We start from the raw sequence: 21,154 nt of genomic DNA on the forward strand, positions 1-21,154 counted from the left end.
TGATAGGCTTCCATGATAGGTTGCCCATAAGGTCCACAACTCTTACATTTATTAAGGAACATATTTGATGATTTTGCCTGTGTGATAAATAAAATTGTTCAGACAGAAAGGAAATATTCTCTACTAGTTTGACGTTAACACAAATTCCAATTTATGGCACTAAATAAACTGTGTGAACAAACATTGAACAATTAATTCCTATTCCTTTTAAAACTACTGTATTCTCGCAAAACAGGAAGTGCTGTAATAAGGAAAAAATCAAGGGACTGAGTCCTTACTCACTAAAGGAAGAGAAGGATAACAGAGTATTTGCCAGCTCAACATTGATTAGGTCCAACACATGTAAATAACTGCATAAGAATCCTATTTTAACTTTGCTATTTATTTTCATTAAACTGACCCATGGTCCTGATAGTTTGCAAGATAGTTGCAAGTTTGTACCATTCATTTGATGAAAATGTTGATAATTTTATTAGGATTTTTTTACTACATTAATCTCTAAGCAAAATATGTGTTCTCTTTTGCTTTGCCATGACCTCACATGATTAGAAATACTCTCTGAATTGTTTCTAGTTATGAAAAGCTGAAGGATGCTTCATGTCCACTACAAGCTATGATATATGAAAAGACTTCCCATTTCACTCATGCCACATGACTGCTTTCCTGCGTGTTCGCCTGCGGCTGCAGAGCACATTAGGCCTGAGATGCCATTTGCAACATCACACAGCAGGGGGCTTCAGCTGCCACAGCTCTAGGTTAATCTTCACCCACCTCTTTACGCAAGGAATTTGCAGAAGATGTCTTTTTTTGATACTACAGAACTGCACTCCAAAAATGCTTGACATTTTCAAATAAAATGTTGGCAATGAACTTGTCTTTTTAAATATTTTAGGTTAAATCAGTAAATTTAAGTCATGCCCTTCATTTTTTTTTTCATGAATTGAGTTTGTAATCTTATGCAAAATATTTGTGATTTTTAATTCTGGAAAAGAAAAAAAATGGGTAGGGAAACCTCATGTCAAAGAACAGCTGATCAAACTGTATTCATCTAAAGATGTATATCAACAGCTATTGCTATGATAATTTTTGATAGGAAAACAGTTTTCTAAACCAATACGACCTACAAAATGTTAAAGTTAACTCATATGTATTATTTAGCAAAGTAAGAGTGCTGATATATTATGAGGAGAAGGGACCATTTAACTCCATCATGACTAATTAGGACATACCTATTATTCAACTCAAAACTATTAGGCATTTACTAAACTGAGAATAAGAAGATTGCACAGATAAGTAAAGCTCAGGGCTTGCCCTCAGGAAGCTTAAGTTTAATAAAAACCAGGCAATAGAGCTGTTTTAAGAGGGTAAACAAACCTGTATCTGACAATTCCACAAGGGACTTCTGACTTCAGTTTGTGATTTCCACTTCCTTGATTTGTTATTTCCCTTCTCACTGCCTCCTCAACCTACTCAGCTAGCTGCCACACAATGGGGGATTTTGCCAAGGAAGTTTAATGAAGTCTATTAAAACAAGGAGTCTCTATCAATAAATCTCATAGAATGCATGTCAGCATGATCAAATAAAACAATAATATGAAACACCTATGTTATATTATTAATGTACCCCAAATACTTCATAATAGATAAATTTTACTTGTCTTAACCATTTTTTACCCCATAGACCCTCTATTTTAAAAAGAAAATTGATTATCACTTGTTGTTGATTTCAGGCCACTTTAAAATGCATGCTTAGGATGTCTTCCAACATTTTTGCACATCCATTTGCTGTTTAAGTGATTTAAGTAAGTTTTTCTTTAAGAAAAATGACTATCTCACTATTTAAATGGGGGGCAAATATTTTTCACATATTTGATCTTCTGGTGGAAAAGGGAGGAAGAGGCCATCTCAGTTGATGCTTATCTTTGTCATATTATGTTCCCAGAATTCTACTAGCTGTAGAAATAGGGGAAAAGACAATGAAGTAAGCTTCCATATCTTGATACTAAATTAGTCTAGGAACTCCTCATATTTGCAGGGAGATTATCGTAATTACTGTCTGGTGTTTGCTGTTTAAGTCATAGTCATTGACTCTTGTGTACAAAGTCTACTTTTCAAAGTTTCAGCTGTTAATCAAAAAAAGGAAGGAGTGAGCTGTATCTTAGAAACTGCATTCAGCATAAGAAATGAGCTCAACATGGCTAAGGCTACTACATGTAGAGGGAAAAGAGTGGGAGAGACTTATTTTTAGGAAGTATTAAGTTGTCAATATTTTATTAAGTATATATAAATGTATTTTGCATTACAATGTGTTTTCTAAAAATGTAAGGGGAGGTGCATGACACACACTGAGGCAAGTAATATGTATGTTCAACAGACCTTTAACTTGAAGATCTTTCTAAGTATAACAAATTATTTACTAGAACGTCCGTCCCATAGCCACACACACACACAAAACCCCTAAAGCCCCAATATTAGTGTTGGGTATGTTTTTGTGTAAGGCTAACTCTAAAAAGGAAATAAAGTTCTCAACAAAATTAGAATCTATGCGTCTCTATTTTGTGGTTACATTTGCCCTTCCTTCCTTTTTGCCCTTTCTAGAATTGTTTGCTGTGCTAAACAAGACAGTCTCCATCTTTGCAGTGTCTCCTCAGGCATGGAAAAGGATACAGCTTCAGGGAGGGTCAGCAATTGAACTGGATCTACTCTGTAGCCAAGAAGAGGTCTTAGTTGCAGGTGGTAAGCTTTTATACTCCTCATTCTACAGAAATTCATTTCTTTAATGTGTCCCCTGCCCTTGCCCCAGGTTCTCCCTCTATGATGGAGGAAAATAAAAAAGGGTGCTGTATAGCTTAATACTGAATCAAATTTTATTACCTAAGTAGTCTACATTCCAAGTTATACTTTGGTCAGAAACGTTTATTTTCTATCTAACTATGCATTTCCTAAAGACCCAGTGAGGATGAAGTAGTAGATGTTGTAGAATAGAACTATTTAAGCCTTTTTTTAAAAACTCATTTTATCATTATCTTGAATCTCACCACTGGCTTATCACTCTACATATTAACAAGCCAAAAGATTGAGGTTGCTTCCCAGGAAAAGTAAAAAATTGTTGACAAGGTAAAACACAGTGAAACCACAGGGAAGATGTGTTCAAATGAGCCTTCTTGTCTAAAATAATGCGTACCACAAGAAATGGGATAATAATACAAAGGATAAATAAATTGATTAGTATGTCTTAAGTGAATATACCACTATAGTGTTGATAATGCTAATAATAAGAAGCTGCAGACTGCGTATAGTATTTGCCTAGTCATAACTACTAACAGGCAGAGCAGACTACCTCTGGCCAAAATCAGTTGCTCGCTAGTTCCCCCGCCACCCATCCTTCCCTGTGCATAGAAAGGAAAGACCTGCTAAGTATTTAATCTGTGTCCATGAAATAAAGCTTTCATTTTACAATCTAACCAAGCCCTAATAAAACAGTAGAGTAGTGGGAGAAACATAAACCTGGACCCTGAAGCAATGTTTTCAGCCAAGACCAAGACAGGAAGGCATGAGCAATTTGTTTGAGCAGGAACTGACAGTATCAACAAAGTGTGATGTGTCTGTGGAGCAGTGTTTGATAAAATGTGAGGCAGCCATAAACATGAGAAGACAGTCCAATGGGGCTTTGTGCCTCCTCCCGCTTCTAGTTTTTTTTTTTTTCTTTAAATCTTCTTCTCTCTTTTGGTGTATTAATATGCCCTGATCTATGATGCTCAGAAGCACACATACATCCTTGAGCTGGTGCTCTTTCCCTGGTTGCTGTATAGGACACTTATTTATTTATTTATTTGGACCTGCTGCTGGTTGCAGTGGTACATTTTCTCTGGTATACTTTCCACCCCTCTTCCCCAGTCTGCTGTGAAAGGCAGCACTGTTTCAATACTTGGTTTACATACTTAATAAAAGAGGCCATGCCCTTAATAAAAAAGAATGCAGCTGATGGAATCTCTCAGGGTAGAGAAAGAGTAAATCCTCCTTCAGGCTGAGAGAGAGAGAGAAAGAGGCACCAGCAGACAGTTATTTTGCAGTGCACTGAACAGACAATTCACAGGGAAATGTTGAAGGCAGAGAGGACGCGACCCCCAAGTGCAGTCTATTGCCCACATGCTCTATAATAAATAATCTTCTCGCACCAGCCCAGTAGTGTGTGCAGTGACGTGCCGGGGCCAGCATACACAGAATGGCAGGGAAAACACATCCAGTGGTGTCGAATTTTCATCGCAATCACCAAATTAACTGATTTCCCCACATCACACTCCCCTTACTCAGCGTGGCGTGTGCGGACACACACACAGACACATACACACACAGCAGAGCTGAGAAATGCAAGTTACTGAGAGGTGAAGTGGGGTCTCTAGGAGGATGTTTCAGGACGGATTAGAAACCTAAGTAATGTGTCAGTCACCAGATTACTTGTGTGAGGGTGGCGGTATAAGCGGTGGGAAATGGGACCAGGCGGCATAAGAAAGAAGAACAGGCTGTCTGCCTTCTCAGGGATTCTGGCACATGATATATCTAAAATTTACATCAAACATAAAATACACAAAGTTACCACAAAATATTCTAACACATATCTCTGCAAGTTCAGTTAGTTAATTCAGGAAAATTCTGTCCACTATCTCTTCTTTCACATTCATAAATATGCATTAAAAAATATATGGTCCCGGTCTACCGGAGGAGGCTAGGAGAGAGGATGCATTCCAAGAACTTGCTGAAAGATGGTTCATTGACCTCATTTAAATCCTCCAAAGGCCAATTGGGTTTTGCACGCCTGTGGTTCTATGTGTCTTACTTTCAGATTCCTTTTACCCAGGGACGAATAAATTTGATCAACTTATCTTTCCTACAAATACACAAATGATGACAGAGGGGATAGAGGTGGGCAAAGGTTTATCAAGAAATCAAGAGTCACGTAGCTTAAAAAATATCATATGGACCATAATTTCACATCCATCCTCCCTGTATCTCACACTCAAGCCACATCCCTACACCACTCTCTTCAAAGCAACAATCTTCCGCCTTACAGCCCCTGCCCACTCAGCCCTAGCATGCCGCCTCTGCCTCCACTACCACCCAAAGGGTGCTCTTCCTATGCACTCCTACTCCATTTATTTCATAATCACCATCGTCCTCCCATTCCACACAGTCCCCTCCTCTCTCCTTCAAAAGAGAGGGTCTGAGGAAAAGTGTACCCCAGTTCCCTAGCCAGTCTGCATCCAAAGCCAGTGATTTGCATAATAAGTGTTTTGTGCGGTTTCCCTCCGCTGCGGTCACAGGGGGTCCTACATTTCACGTGAAAGGATAATATTAATTACGGAAAAGAAGCGGCAGAGAGCGGATGGAGAGGTAGGGAATCTAAGCGAAAATCCCTTAGCAGTAAAGTAACTGCTAGGGTGCATATGTTTCTTGTCTTAAGAAAAAAAGAAAAAGAAAACCACACAGACTGAATAATAAAAAGTCAGTTTGTTGATAAAGTGGCTTTTGGTCTTTTAATTCTTCCCTTTCCCGGCCCTCTCTTTTTATTTCTTGGTTTATTTATGCATTCTTTCTTTTTCCGTTTACTCCTTTTTTTTTTCTTTTTCTTTTCGTTCTTCCTTCTCTCTCTCTCTTTTAACCTCAGACAGTCTCCTCTCTCTTCCTAGGTGAATGACATGTCTCACAACACATTCCCCCCGCCCCCTTCACCGGGGATGTTATTGCAATGCACACAGTGCTGCCGCTGCTGCTGTTCTCGCCGTCTCGGTAGCTCGCTCCCAGGCTCTCACACACTTTTTAAAGGCACACGGATATGATGATGGTGGGAGGAAAGGGAAAGAGAAAGACGACCCGAAAGGGGGAGGTTAAAGAGGTAACAAGAGATGGAGAGGGTCGGTCAGGATTGTGATGTGGGAGGTGGCTGGTGGGGGTTGGTGGGAGCGTGTAATGTTCAGAGAAGGCACAAGTTGCCAGCCAAAAGGCGTGGGAGTGTGTGTGTGGGGGGGGTTGGTGCTGGCGATGATGGAGAGTGAGAGATGTAGGAAGCTCAGGTGAATGAAAAGGCGAAAGGTGCCCGTAAGGGGCTGACTGCCGAGAGAGCAGGGTTGAGACAGCGCTAAAGATTCGAGGGGCTGGAGCAAACTGCCACTGGCCCCTGCCGCACCGGGGTGTAGGGGGAGGGGGTGGAAATCGCCAGGGACTGGGGGACTGACTGTAAGGGGGAGAGTGGAAATATGGGGTGGAGTGAGGATGACGGGGAACGGGCATGAAGTTGATGCTCCCCGCGGCGGGGCGGGGATTACCTTGTAGCAGGAGCCCGCAGACACTGTAAAAGCGGAGAACGGCGCTGCGTTTCCAAATCATGGTCCCTTCTGTGGAGGGTTTGGAATGGAACGAGGGGGCAAAGAGATGCTGGTGAGCGGAGCACCAGAGTGCGGGGCTCCGCCGGTGTCTTCCTCGCGGAGCCCTCTGGACCCAGGGTCCTCGCCGCTGCGGTGTTCGAACCCGCGGACGCTGATCAGCAGCAGCAGAAGCGGCAACGGCGAAGCACCCGCAGAATGGGGTTTCGGTGGGCAAAATAGTTTCTTCTCCTCCTCCTCCTGATGGTGGTGCAGCCGCGACAGTCCGTCTGCCAGGCACGGGTTCGGAGCTTGCCTTCCTCTCCGCGCGCGCAGCAAGTCCCAGCACCCGCCGGGGCTGTCCGAGCAGGTGGTGCAGGGATGCCGGGGTGTCGGAGAAGGGGCGGACGAGGGTTGCAAGGAGTGGGTAGGTCACGGAAGGGAGAGGCGGGGAAGAGGGGGAGCAAGCAAGCAGCAGCCGCCGCTCGCGCTAGGGGTGTCTCGGGGTCCTGGGAGTGGAGGTGGAAGCTGTGCTAGAGGTGGAAGCGGCGCTAGAGGCGGTAGCGGCGGCAGCGGCGGCGGCTCCCGGATGCTTCGGCTGCAGCAGCAGCAGTGGCAGCGGTGGCGGCGGCGGCGGCGGCGGCGTCGGCGGCGGCAGCAGCAGCGGCGGCAGCTCTACAGAGCACCAGACACAAGGGCAAGCTCAGCGCGGTGGAGGCCCCGCCCCCACCCTGGCCAGGGACAGACACCGCCCCCCGGCCAATGGAAACACACCCGCCCACCAGGCCTGGCCAATGAGAGAAAGGGATGGGTGGAGACAGGCGCCGGGAAAAACAAACAGGCTTCTCAAGGACCCTTCGGGCAGGAAGAACTGAATCCCCCATTCACACACCCCCGGCTGTTCTCACCTCCTTAGAGAGTCTCGCCCTAACTTTCTGAGGAGACAGCACCTCCATTAATCAGTGCCTAGCCTTCGGGAAGGGTTTAGCCAATCGCCACCGCGAGGGGGCGGGGTTAGCCGTGTCCCCAGCAGGTTCTGGAACCCGTGGTGGCTGGGCCAGGTCTGGGTGCTAAGTTCTTGTGCGCAGTTGGACTCCTAGAGCAGATGGTGGCTGCACCTGCCCACTCACCAGCTGCAGTAGCATTCTCTGAAGCTCCCAGAAGCAAAAGGGAAAGATTGCAGAGGGCGTGGGAGAGGCTAAGTATAGGGAACACCTACCTGCCTACAAGAACTTGTGTGACAGAGGAAGAGTTAGGGGTGGAGGAAATTAATTTGTTGTTGCTGTTCTTGAGAATTTGACTTAATTTAGACGTAAATTTCAGTAGAGCTTAGCAGGTGACAGTATCACATCGGTCAGTACTGAGATCAGGTAGATCCAGGTTCAAATCCCATAGCTGTCACTTTTTGCTTCACAGTGTTTGATGATTTTACTTGAACGTTTAAATCTGAAGCCTCCTCAACTGCAAAATAGGGATAATAATAGTACTTAACTCTTGGAGTTGTAAGGATTAAGTGAGAATGCATACCTGTTAGTACAGGGCCAAGCAATGTGTAAATGCTTTATAAATGGCGGCTTTAAGCTGTTTAGTGGGCTTCTTCTAATTCGGTATAGCAAGAAATCTTGGGCAATCCTCCATAAATGTCTTAACAGCAACCATAAGGAAGGGAGAAAAAGCATAACTGTGCTTTCTTCAAGGGCTTAACCAAAGGTGATCATGGAAAGAAATTCAGGAATCTGGAAAGAACCATCTCTATAAATCAGCACCCTGAATGTGCCCTTTAGAAGAGGAGATATAAATGAACAGGACATAAAATAATCAGAAGTTGTGTTTCCAAACGAGCTTAATTCCCAGGCTTTTCCCTATGACCAGTTTTTAATTGGACCAAATTAGCAGACGATGGACTAGTTCGGTAGTGTTAAATCAGTCACACCATAAATAAAGTCCATTTTGTTTGAGCGACTACACAATAGAAACCTGCAAGCAAGGAGACAGAGGGAAAGATGAGAGGCAGGATCAATACTGAGGCCCTTAGCTCTTTCTCATTTGTTGCTTACTTTGCCACAACCTTTTACAACTTCAACCCCTGCCTTTTAACTAATGACCCATTCATTTCTCTCTCCACCTTTCTCCCCAGGTTCTCAAAATTAAGAAGCCACATGTCCATAACAAAACTGCAAGAAAGAGGATATGTGAATACTCTTGTTATTGTAGCAGATAGTTGCCTACTGTGAGTTTTAGCTGTTAGGAATCTAAGTCCAAGGATACTGCTATCATTTAAACTATTGTGAGCATCAGAAGGTGAAATTCTAATCATTATTGACTCATGCTTAGGTTTTGTGTCAGGGAGTATAAATAAAAATGGAAATGCCAAAGAAGTTAGGGTTTCTTTATCGACACAGTAGTTAGGGTTCCTGGGTTCTAGTGCCAGCTGTATGACCTTGGGCATGTACTTAACTTCCCTGACCCTCAATTTCCTCAACTATAGTATGAGGAAGCTGTATTTGATGACTTCTAAAGTCTCACTGAGCTAAAAAAAAAAAAAACAATTATTACTCTAAGATTGTTATGTTCAAGAAAATGCCCCAACTGAACATTTGAACATGAGTATCTCAACATTTGTGATCAATACTCAGAAGCAAATTGTGTTTTTGTTCTTGTTGATAACTACCAGAGCAGTTAGGATTTCTATACTGAAATAGTCTATAGGTTTACAATGCTGTATGTGATCTCAGACCAGCATCACCACCATCACCTGGGAACTTGTTAGAACTGCAGAATTTCAGGCCCTGCCCCATACCTACAGAGTAAGATTAAAGATTCCAGGGTGATTTATATGTACACCAAGATTGAGAAGTTCTAGTTTTTAACAGTGCTTTACTGCACTCTCAACCTCAGGGAGAATTTTGTGGGTGTTCTGTGAAATGGAGGAGACTAAAAAGCCCTGAGGATTTTTGTTAAATTGTTATTTTCAGGAAACCCAGGAGTCTCCCTGCCATCATAACACAAAAATAACTCTTCTTGTAAACCATAGAACAAATTGAGTAATTTAATTAGATAGTTTAAGAATGGCTGCAAGTTTGATTGTGATGAGAGTCATAAACTTTAATGTGATTAAGAGCTCTCTTTAGCCCACACACCCAGGGGACTGGAAGTAAGTTTGCATTTATTTCAGTCCTGGGGGGGAAAAACACTCAAAACATTAGATATGGCCATTTGGATAAATAATGTTATCTTCAAGTACAAAGAATAGATAATGCTCTACTTTGTAAATAGTCTATTCTTAGATGCTATTAATCAATTAACTTAAAAAATATCAAATGCCCAATGGTTGTAAGATCTCTCAACGTTTTAAAATGAGGCGAGTCAATATGTTCTAGAGTTGTCATTGTATGGATAAATTCATTTCTAAACTTGAAACATTTCTTAGAATGCAATTAAATATCTTTAAATATCTTCATTTCATAGTTTTAAGGCTATCATTGTCTACATATATTATCAGTGTCTCAGTAAATGTATAAAGTGACCTCTTATGAACCATCAGGCAATGAATTAATTTTATAAATTGCCAAAAGATGGCATCTATCCATGAATCCCTATATGCAAGAGTCTAAAATATTAAACCTGTTTGGAATATTTTCTTTACTTTTTTTATCATTAAGGCTTGTATTCTCCTTCTCTTCATGGTAAAATATTGTTCAATATTTCATATTTTAAAGTAAATTTTTTTTTTTTTTTTTGCAGTACACGGGCCTCTCACCGCTGCGTCCCCTCCCGTTGTGGTGCACAGACTCCGGATGCACAGGCCCAGCGGCCATGGCCCACGGGTCCAGCCGCTCCGAGGCATGTGGGATCTTCCCAGACGGGGGCACGAACCCGTGTCCCCTGCATCGGCAGGTGGACTCTCAACCACTGCACCACTAGGGAAGCCCTGAAGTAAATTTTTAAATGAAGGTAAATTAATGTTTTAAATGTAAGTCATTCACTTAATACTCATTTTACAAGTTATATAAAGATAGCACATACTTTTTTCCTGCCTTGGGAATGATGGTTCTCTTTGCTTGTACTGTCCACAAAATAGGATGACAGCCTCATTCTCCTGCAGTAGTACCCTAGATATTATAGTTCTTTTAAGATACATTTCACAGAGGAGACCACAGTTAGTTTGTACTTTATGATTTTTTTCAACAATTTGAAATAATTGGTACTTATCATGAATGTGATGTTTATGCCTTTTTTATTCGACTAGGAGCAAAGTACTTTGTCAACAGTTTTAAGGTGATGGATGTGATAATTAACTAGATAGGGAAAAATCTTTTCACAATATATACATATATTAAATCATCACTTTAAATATATTACAAATTTGTCAATTATACCTCAAAGCTGAAAAAGAAAATAACAATTTTAAAACCAGTTTTTTTTTTTTTTTTTTTTTTTGGTACGCGGGCCTCTCACTGTTGTGGCCTCTCCCGTTGCGGAGCACAGACTCCGGAAGCGCAGGCTCAGCGGCCATGGCTCACGGGCCCAGCTGCTCTGCGGCATGTGGGATCTTCCCGAACCGGGGCACGAACCCACGTCCCCTGCCTCAGCAGGCGGACTCTCAACCACTACGCCACCAGGGAAGCCCTAAAACCAGTTTTAATTGTGACAAAAGTTTTTGAAATATGATTGGGAAAATTATTGTGTCAATTTTTTCCAACTATGGATAAATTTAGTAGGATTTCACATGATTAATGGAAATATTTATATTTCTCTTTTAAAATATTAAATTTAAGTGAAATATCTAAACACTTGAAATATACAGTCATTATAGATACCCAGGACTAAAAATCTAAAAATCCATGCTAAATTGACTCTCATAGTAAATTGAGTCTTGCAGTAAATTGACCTAGAAAAAGAAATTTCATGGCCTGGTGAAAATGTAGACCACTGTGAAAAAAAATTGGCTTTACTGAGTACTGGAAGCATTGATTGTCATTCACCATGCTCACCAGTATATTAAATATGAGGTCAGCTGCCTGTGCTGCAGAGATGTTAAGAATCCTTGGGTTTGGTATATATTATATTTAGTATAATACATAGTATATAGTATTATATATATATATGTGTGTGTGTATATATCATACATATGATAGTATATAGCAATATTAACTGCCTTTATATACATTTTTAACTTAGCATTTTGCTACTGCTTACAAAACATTCAATGTCCTTCAGAGTTATGACCTATTATTTTACCCCACCCCATCTCAAATACTTTATAGCTAGAATTTTAACTTATATTGATGATGGTATATAAATGTTGAAAAGAAATTCACAGACATTCAGAAATTTACAATCTCAATATTAGCTGCTTCTTCATTTTTACATGAATAAACCAAGTGGCAATATGACAAACATCTATACGTTATCTCATTTTAATATATGCAGTTACAATATATAGAGTAAAAATGACCTTGTGATGTTAGGTATTATAAATTCTATCTCTACAATGATTGAATCTAAATGATCTAAGATATGTGGCCATCACACCTTCTTAAACTCGTCAAAGGGGATAATTCCTTTTCCTCCATTTCCCCGCAAACAAGCAAACATTCATCCTACTTTATATAAGATTGTATGATCCTAGAGTTTAATATTAGCTAATCTGTAAAATAGTAGTTTAGAAATGACCAAAGGTAAGTGGAAATATTCTGGAGATAACGCCCAACTCGTGGACACTGATATTGAAAATGGGCTCTATTAAAAAACAAAACAAAATAAACAAAAACTCTCTGAAGAAAATGACATTATATTCATTCAAGTCAATTTCATACCTGCCGTACTGTTTTTGTATGTGGAGTGTTTAATACTTGGAACACTCCTTTTCAAGATCAACGTGTAAGTCATTTCCCTACTTTACCAAGGAGTCTGCTCAAATGTGCCATTCCCAGAGAGTCATTTACTGACTCTCCTCTGCTTCTCCACCCCCAATCCATCTAGTCACTCTTTATACATCTACCTTTTTTTTATGACCTTTATAAACTTGACCTTATATACTATTTAATTCAGTTGTTTACTTGTATATTTGTTTTCTCCCCAACTAGAATGTAAGCTGCAAAAATGCAGGGACTTTGACTTGTTGATTGAATTTTCAGCAACTGGAAAAGAGCTGAAATATATTAATCATTCAACATATATTTGCTGAGGGAATTAGTGCATCCATGCAAATCTGACTACCTTCTGGTTTAACTTGTATAAAGACAGATTCAGTTATCTTCCCTCTTTGTATCTTCTTTTTAGGCATTATTTTCTTTTATAAATAATTCTAAGTATTATTAAGTGCAACCATTCAAACTAAAAATTCAGCACTTATAAAAAATTAGATTTATATTTTATTTACAAAAGAAATACATATAAGTTGGGAAAATACAAACTATGTAGGAATAAATAAAATAAAATAAATAAAACAGACACCCAGTGAAAGTTACTTTAGTGAGTTTACTCCCTATACATAACCACTGTTGACCATTGTTAACTATCCTTGATTTTTTTCAACAGCAAAATGTTTGGAATAAATAGATAGAAATGATTACAGTCTACCTATTAAAGTGTACACAACTATTTTTTAGGCACATTTGTAGTCCCTTGTCTTAGAAGTTCTTAGTATTTGTACTAGTATTTAATATAATTTATGTTAGGAATATTACATTGTTCTATGGAATGAGCCAGGTCAGACTAACAATAAGGAAACCAACTGAGGACCCAGTTTTTGATCCAGATTGACCAAATAAAAGGAGCTATGTTGGATACTAAATAGCTGAGATAAAGAATTGTGAAGAACTCTATGATATTACTTGATTCCTGGTGAATCCAGGATAAATTAAGCTAGCTTATAATTCCAATGATTGAACAACCAAGTTGATCTACATCTCTAGGGAACATCTAATTTGTTCCTTAATAAAATAAAAATAATCAGAATAATAAGGCATCTTGAAGTAGCAAAACAAACAAATACTAAAAGGACAGGGTAGAATAGAAGGAAATAAGTTTGGAAAGTAAAATACAAAGAATAGCATGGCTTTAAAACTACGGCTTATTCCTAGAGCTGTTGACACTAACACTTTATGACTATTTAAGTTTAAATTAAGTAAAATAAAATAAAATTTTAAACTATGCATCTTAGTCATACTACTCACATTTTAAGTACTCAATAGCCACATGTGACTAGTGACTACTCTATTGGACAACACAGGTTGACAACATTTGCATCATCACAGAAAGTTCTACTGGATAGTTCTGTCCTTGCTACCAAAATTTGTATTAGTATAGGCTCTCCAGAGAAATAGAATCAATAGAATAGAATAGAATAGATAGATATAGATAGTGATTTATTGTAAGGAATTGGCTCATGCAGTTAAGGCAAATAAGTCCCAAGATCTGCAGTCAGCAAGCTGGAGACCCAGAAGATCTGAGGGTAGAGTTCCAGTCTGAGACCAAAGGCCTAAAGCAGGAGAGCCAATGGTGTAAGTTCCAACCCAAGCCCAGGAGGCATTAAAAGGCTAATGTCCAGATTAAAAACAGTCAGACAGAGAGAGAAAATTCTTTCTTACTCTAACTTGTGTTCTATTCAGGCTTTCAACAGAATTGGTGATGTCCACTTACATGTAGGAGAGTGTATTAGGATTCTCCTGAGACAGACAGACAGACAGAGACTGACTTATTATGCAATTATGGAGGATGAAAAGTCCCACAATATGCTCTCTGCAAGCTGGAGACTAAGGAAAACCAGTGATATAATTCCAGTTCAAGTCTGAAGGCTTGGGAACTGAGGAGCTGATGGTATTAATCCCAGTCCAAAGACAGGAAAAGACAGTTGTCTCAGCTCAATCAGTCAGGCAGAAAGAGGAAGTAGTTTCCCCTCTTCTGCTTTTGGTTCTCTTTAGGCCCTCAAGGGATTGAACAATGCCTGCCCACACTGGGGAGGGCTGTCTACTTTACAGAATCCACTGATTCAAATGCTAATCTCATCTGAAAACACCATCATAGACACACCCAGACATAGTATTTAATCTGGGCACCCCATGGCTTGTCAAGTTGACATACAAAATTAACCATCACAGAGGGGAATCTACTTTACTCAATCTGCTGATTAAAATGTTAATCTCACCCCCAAACACCCTTCCAGTCATACCCAGAAATAATATTTACCCAAATATCTCAGCACCCTGTGTCCCAGGCAAGTTGACACATAAAATTAACCATCACACTTTTCATTTGATAAATATCATGTTAGCATTCATTGTCACCACTATGATATTTTCACAACTCTAGGTCTACAGCCCAGACATTCAAATCCAAAGTAAATAAGATTAACCTCTCAGATATGCCAACGTCCTTCCTAATATATTTTGTTTATTTTGCTATAGATCTGCCTCTTTCCCATAACATGGATAGTAAAACCATCCATTCTTTTGGTGGTGAAGAGATGGGGAGACGCTCACAACCAGAGGATTATCTTACATTATGTCTCTACTAAGATAATCAAGGATGAATAGGTATTAGTCTGAACTCTTTGGTTGCAAGTGACATAGATCCAAATCAATTTCACTTAAATGAAAAGCAAAACATCAAAAAACTACTAGTTAATTTAACTTAAAAGTCCATGGTTGGGGGTTATTTCAGTCTACTTTGATCCAAATGCTTAAGTGATATCGTTAGAATTGTGTTTCATTTTATCCAAGGTTGAACTCTTTTTTCCTTAATATTAAGTAAAGCTTAAGCTGATTTTCCACACAGTGAAGCCAAGAGGGTCAACACATTCCTAGGTTTATCCCGTAATTTTATTGAAGGGTTCCAGAGAAAAGAGAAGAGCTCTTTATTCATAACCCTGACAAGAGCTCTGTATGACTTGGTAACAGTCCATGTTTGATTACATGCCCATCCTTCAGTCACTCACTCTTCCTGATTGTGCAGTGACAATGAAGGTGTGAATGGGTGACTAATTAAGCAATCCCACCAAAATGGAGAGGACAATTCCTAAAATAAAGAGATGCAGGACAGACAAAATGTAACATATGTCCAATGCAGAATACAATAAAATTATAGAATGTGACACAGGAGACATTTACCTTTACAAGGATGTTGTTTTCTTGCCTATGGTAATTAGAAGGAAGTATCAAATGATAGTCTGTAGCATTTCACACTCTAAACAGTAGGGTCTCAGTCAATAGTTATGAGAACAAATAAACATGTTTCAGTAATAAAGTTCTCACTACTGGCAACATTTAGAAGAGGATTATCCTCAGATTTTACAGAGCCAAAAGATTACTTCTCTGCTTTGCTATGATAGCTCATAATACTGTGTATCTAAGTGTCATATCAGCTCTTGAAAATTAACAACAGTTTAATGCTGATTAATTTCCAGCTTTTCTCCCCTATAGTTTCCACAAATTTTTTTCAGACTTGTTTAGAGTTACTCCTGTACCTCTTGCATGCATCCTTAGTCGATTTCCCCTATGTACCACTCTGCACTTGTCGCTATTAAATTTCACAGTTTTTGATGGATGACTTCTCTAATTTGTCAAGGTCATCCTAAATTCTAGTTTAGGCTTCTAAGATCAGATCAGCTTGACCCAACTCAATATCACATTGGATGTGCTCTTAAGTCCATTATCTAAGTCTTTACCACATATCCCCTCCTCCCCCCCCCAACACACATCATGTGAATCCTATTCATGAACTATACTACTTATAGTATTTGGTACTACAGAAAGAGATGATTAATTTTAAGGATATGAACAGCAATTTAGAGTTAAGAGTTGGGTAAAATGGAGCTAACTCGAAAGCTCTCTACATCGTGTGGCATTTCTTGCAGGAAAAAAAAATCAGTTCAGGAAGGCAGGCAGATATATACTATGTCAATGGTATTATATAGGCAAAAGTGTAGGATGACCAGGATTCTAAAACCAGTATCAGAGAAAATGAAATGCAAACTTGAAGACCCAAAAAGAAGTTCTGAGCAACATGAAGATAGAAATTTGAGAATACAATGCTTAGAAAAATATCCCAAGTTCAAGACAAAAGCGTGAGAACTCGACAATGAACCAAATAAATTTCATCTATGGATTCCCAGTTTGCTTCTTGCTCAGAGTGAGGAAAAAAATTATTTTCAGAATTTGGGTGATCCTGAGCACTCAGGTGGAGGCATTAGGTACTACTGCCCAGAATGAGGAAAACAGGGTTTGAGATCTAGGAAATTCCAGATCTATGCTTAAATATTTATTGTGGCTATTTCATCTTGTTCTGTGTTTGAGCTAAATGAATGTACATAGGTTATTTTAACCAACCACTTTTATGGAATAAAAAGATACAATATATTACAAATTACACATAAAGAGATTAATGACTTGTCTAAGGTCATTGAGCTTTTATATAGAAAGAGAATAATAGTGCAAAATGGTTCTTGATGCACAGCCAAAAGTTAAAGATAGTGTATTTCCACAGCATCTTTCTCACAGTCTCATCAGGTGTTTTGATACTCACTGGATAGTTTTGGCAAAAATGGTAAATTACTTATCTCCAAAAATGTCTCTATTATGTGAAATCTACCTGGAAATTGAAAGATCACATTGGTATCTTATAGCAATACATTTAGACAGTTTTTAAAATTATTGTGTAAAAATGGCCCACTTACAATAATCAAGTTTATATGATTGACTGTCTTAGCAAATGGCATCATAAGAATGAAGTCATCTAGAACTCTACAAGTTGGTAATGAATTAGACACTTTTTTCAGTAAAGGATTATGGGGCAGGAGAAAGAGATCCAATATTTTTTGACATACATTTTATGTGAGATGCCAGATATAATCCTTAACAACCCTTTAAAATATATCAGTATGACTATCATTTCATAAATGATAAATCTGAACTCAGAAAGTTTAAATAACTTAATCAAGTTACAAAGGAAGTAAATGCCAGACCAATTTAACTTTAAACCTTGGGAATCTCCATTAATTTTTTTTTTTTTTGTCCTTTATCAACCACAAGAAAAGAGAGATATAAGATTGTTACTACAAAATATGCTTTGTTCCATGTACACAGAGTCCATAATGTGGAAGTCCTACTGGGAAAGAATTTAGCACCATGGTCAGATTCATACCCCAAAAATAAAAAATAAAAACTTGAGTCCTGTTGGAGAATAAGAAAAAGATGGAAAAGTGTAGAAGTTACTTGAGCACAAAGTGGTATTTTGCCTCAGCATACTTTAGAATATTTGGATATCCATACCATAAAGTGAAAATCAGCATTATTTTTTAAAGATTTCTTAGTTGTCTCTAAAGACTTCCCAAGAAAAACTTTCCACAGGTTTCTCATGCAAAAGGTTTCTGTACTTAAAACATATTTACAGAAATGGCATTATCAAATATCATTTGAAAATGTCAATGCCTTTCCTTAGGCACACAAGGCTTCTATATTTTTCATTTTCCCACTTGTGCTCCTATTATTTCCATGGTACATATTATCCTTCTAACTCATAAACTAAGCTCCATGCTTTCATTACTGGTCTGCATCCCAAAAACCCTAGAGGGATTTTATCCTTACCGCATATTCCACTTTGCATCATTTAAAAAGAAAAACTTAAAAAAATGTTTCACACTCCTTCTTCGGACTTTCCAAAACACCATTCAATAACAGTAAAAAAAAAACTCTATGTCTTACATAATTACATAAACAACTTGCAGATAACATATTCAACCAAAAATTCTGATTTGATATTTCTAACCAATACTTCCTCCATGAAAGTGGCTACCTTTCTTTGTTCAACATGAATAAAAACAGTACTAGTGTCAGTATAAGTTAGTATCTAAAATCAGAATTATTTGTATCTACTTAAATATGGACTAATATTTTTTCCATGTCTGCATAATTCTGATCACATCATTCTCTAGATTCTGAGGTACACTGATTTAAATGAGAGTGAATTTTGCTCACAGCTACCATGTGTTTTGGAAGAAACAGCCCACAGCTAAAGTTGCCTTTTCTGCTTCCTTTACATATAGAAAGAACTGTCAAATTAGAGGTGATTTTTAGCAACCTAAACTTAATAATGTCTTGTATTATAAAAGTTTATTTGCATTTTTAAAGGGAACTAACAAATAATACTTTTTATCGCAACTTAGCTTCTGAAAAGTTTGATAAAAAGACAAAGAATAAGGCATTAGAGGTCTGAATATTAGCTTTATAGTTGGTAAATGATAAATTGGGGCATTTCTGTTAGTCTCACAGTCAAGGGGGGCTAAACCCCAGATTTTCACAGACTTATCTATGCCATCAAATGCACTGTGGTATCAGGGGCTGGTCCTTCTAAAACAGGACTTGGGGGGGAATTTAGGTGAAGGGGAGAAATAGTGGTCAGCCTAAATTAGATTTATGACACTGAAATCAAAATCCTCAGCAAAATGAAATGTCTTTTCCTTGTGAGAATTTCACTTCTCAAATGAAAAAGGGACAAGCTCATTATGTCAAAATTATTATTTCAAAAGTTACTCATCAAATAGTCATGACATCTCCATTGAAATAGACAGAGGCCAAGAATTTCACAGTTATTGATGCCCCTACACAGGAAGAAAACCTTGGCTAAGAGAAGTTGTGTTCCCACTGATGTCATACCCTAATATGACACAGTGTTGTTTGCTTTTATTGCTATTGTTCTTTTAACTAGCTGAGCATCAGCATTAAATCTACAGCAAAGCAGGTTTCTGGCTATCTTCCTTTGGGGAGAAGATGGACAGTACCTTAGGACAATTCTGCTCCCACCTTTATGATGTCGGGCTCCCAATCGAAACCATTACACTTTTGTTATCTGCCTGGGATCACCGAAGGATGCAAGCAGATAAAAACACATTAATGGAATCAACTCCAAATCCTCACTATATTAAGACTAAATAGCCATTCCTTATTCTATTTCCCACTGCAAATATTGTACATTCACTTAGTCCAATAATAGCCCATCTAAGCCCTACCATGAAATTGATGGCAGCATATGCCAAAAACAAAATACATAGCTACTGCAATAAAATGGCAGCAACAAAGAGATGACCCAAATTTGAATATAATTTCTCTATTATGAATTTCCAAAGGAAAATTAAAATCTCGAAGATTAAATCCTCTCACAAATTAAAAACCTAAAATGCTAAAACTCAGAGAAACTGAAGTCCAAAATAAAATTCTCTTTGTCCTTGCAATACTATATTTCAAATAAATTAATGTAAAATGTCAATCTTCCCTTTATATTTTATTCAATCTCAGGTATTAGATGGATCTTAATACCTGAGTTTTATTCCTTCAGTACCTATAACCAGAACTATCTCTCTTGGAAATGAATGTGTGTCTTAGAGCCTTTGGAGTTGTACTATCTTAATGCCAAGTCTATGATGTGCCTTACTTTTATAGAGTCCAAAGAACACATAATATTTCAAAACACAGGACCCAAGCTCACCAAATGTAGAACAGAAGTTTCTCCTTCACATCTAGAACAGCTTAGCCCTAGCAAAATTTTTTTCACAGAACTCATGTTTTCATGCTGTAGAGATCAGAGTGGAGGTTTGGCGTTGACTGAGTAAAGGAGGGAGGATGTAATAAATCTTGCCAGAATGACCTGGAAATAACTCATTCCGTGTCATGTCTCCAAAATCTTCTGAACTAAAATTCATTCCTATCAAGTGATTAATCATGGAGCTGTAGTTACCACATTGATTGTCATTTCCCTCTTCAAGTCCTGTGTTTCTGGTACTTCAATACTGATTTGAGTATAGGTTCCATCAGGTGACATAGAGACCATGTCCTCATAGAACCAGGCATTTTCATTTCTGAGTCATTTCCACTATTTCTTTCAGTGGATTCTCCTAAGCCTAAGAAAGCTACCTTCTAGAAAATGTTTACTTTCCCACTTTGGTTTCAGCTAAAAAGGCATACTCTGCAGCTGAAGCTGCTGTTAGTGTTTTTGAAGCCAAGCCCCTAGAGGGCTAATAAAAATCAACATGTCTTTCCTTTGCTTTAATGTTATAAACTTTGAATAGCATTTTTGCTGCATTCTTTGCAGTAGTGGGCTAAGTGTCTGGTATTTTGGTTCTTGTTTGGCTTTTTTGTGTTTTTCCATGATCTCATTTTGTTCATCTATTCTAGAAGACTCAAATGAAATAGGGGAGCCCATCCAGCACTACCTTCTCAGGTCTGGAACTCACAGTTTAAAGCTAGAACCTCCCTAGTGCTACTAGCACATGTGGAACACAGCTGCTCCATAGTTTTAAAGTAGCAAATATTGTTCAGCCAACCAGTGACTGAACGGCATGTGAAGACACTCTTTTCCTATAATTGTATATTTGCCTCAGTGCTGCCTGCTTACTAAGGTCTCTGTGATTTGCCAACATCTGCCAAGGTATCTGGTAGAGCCCTGGCTGCCAGCATATATGCTCTAAGTGTAGTTTAAGATCAAGCTGTAGCAGCCTGCATCCTAAAGTCCCCTGTATTTCCCCAAGACCACCTATGCTTTTGCTGAGGCCCATGTGGCTCATGTCTTATCTTGCTAATCCTCCCTTGCAGCTGTCATCTGCCAAGAGAGCCTGTACTCTGAAGCCTCTTGCCCAGTCCATAAAAGTTAAAAGCCAAGAGTACCACAGTAAATGCTCTCTAGCCCCAAATTAGCCCCTACACACACTAAGGTCAAAATGCTCTAGCACACAAGACTCAAAGCCAAACGTTCTAGCTTTATCAAATCCACCCTCTGTGTATTTTCCCCCAAATTCTCAT

The 21,154-nt window shown here is 38.7% G+C and overlaps 1 protein-coding gene across 3 annotated transcripts in view; it reads right to left on the reverse strand.

The window, feature by feature from the left end:
* Positions 1 to 7,021, reverse strand: part of CADM2 (cell adhesion molecule 2) — a 1,069,757-nt gene extending 1,062,736 nt beyond the window's left edge. For all 3 annotated transcript variants that reach the window (XM_067739196.1, XM_067739197.1, XM_067739195.1), the window contains exon 1: positions 6,324 to 7,021. In XM_067739196.1, coding sequence (XP_067595297.1) covers positions 6,324 to 6,384 — 61 coding nt within the window. In that variant the 5' untranslated portion in view covers positions 6,385 to 7,021. The remainder of the gene's footprint in view (positions 1 to 6,323) is intronic.
* Positions 7,022 to 21,154: the final 14,133 nt, after the last annotated feature.

Source organism: Pseudorca crassidens, chromosome 5, assembly GCF_039906515.1.
Source record: "Pseudorca crassidens isolate mPseCra1 chromosome 5, mPseCra1.hap1, whole genome shotgun sequence".
Classification (NCBI taxonomy): domain Eukaryota; kingdom Metazoa; phylum Chordata; class Mammalia; order Artiodactyla; family Delphinidae; genus Pseudorca; species Pseudorca crassidens.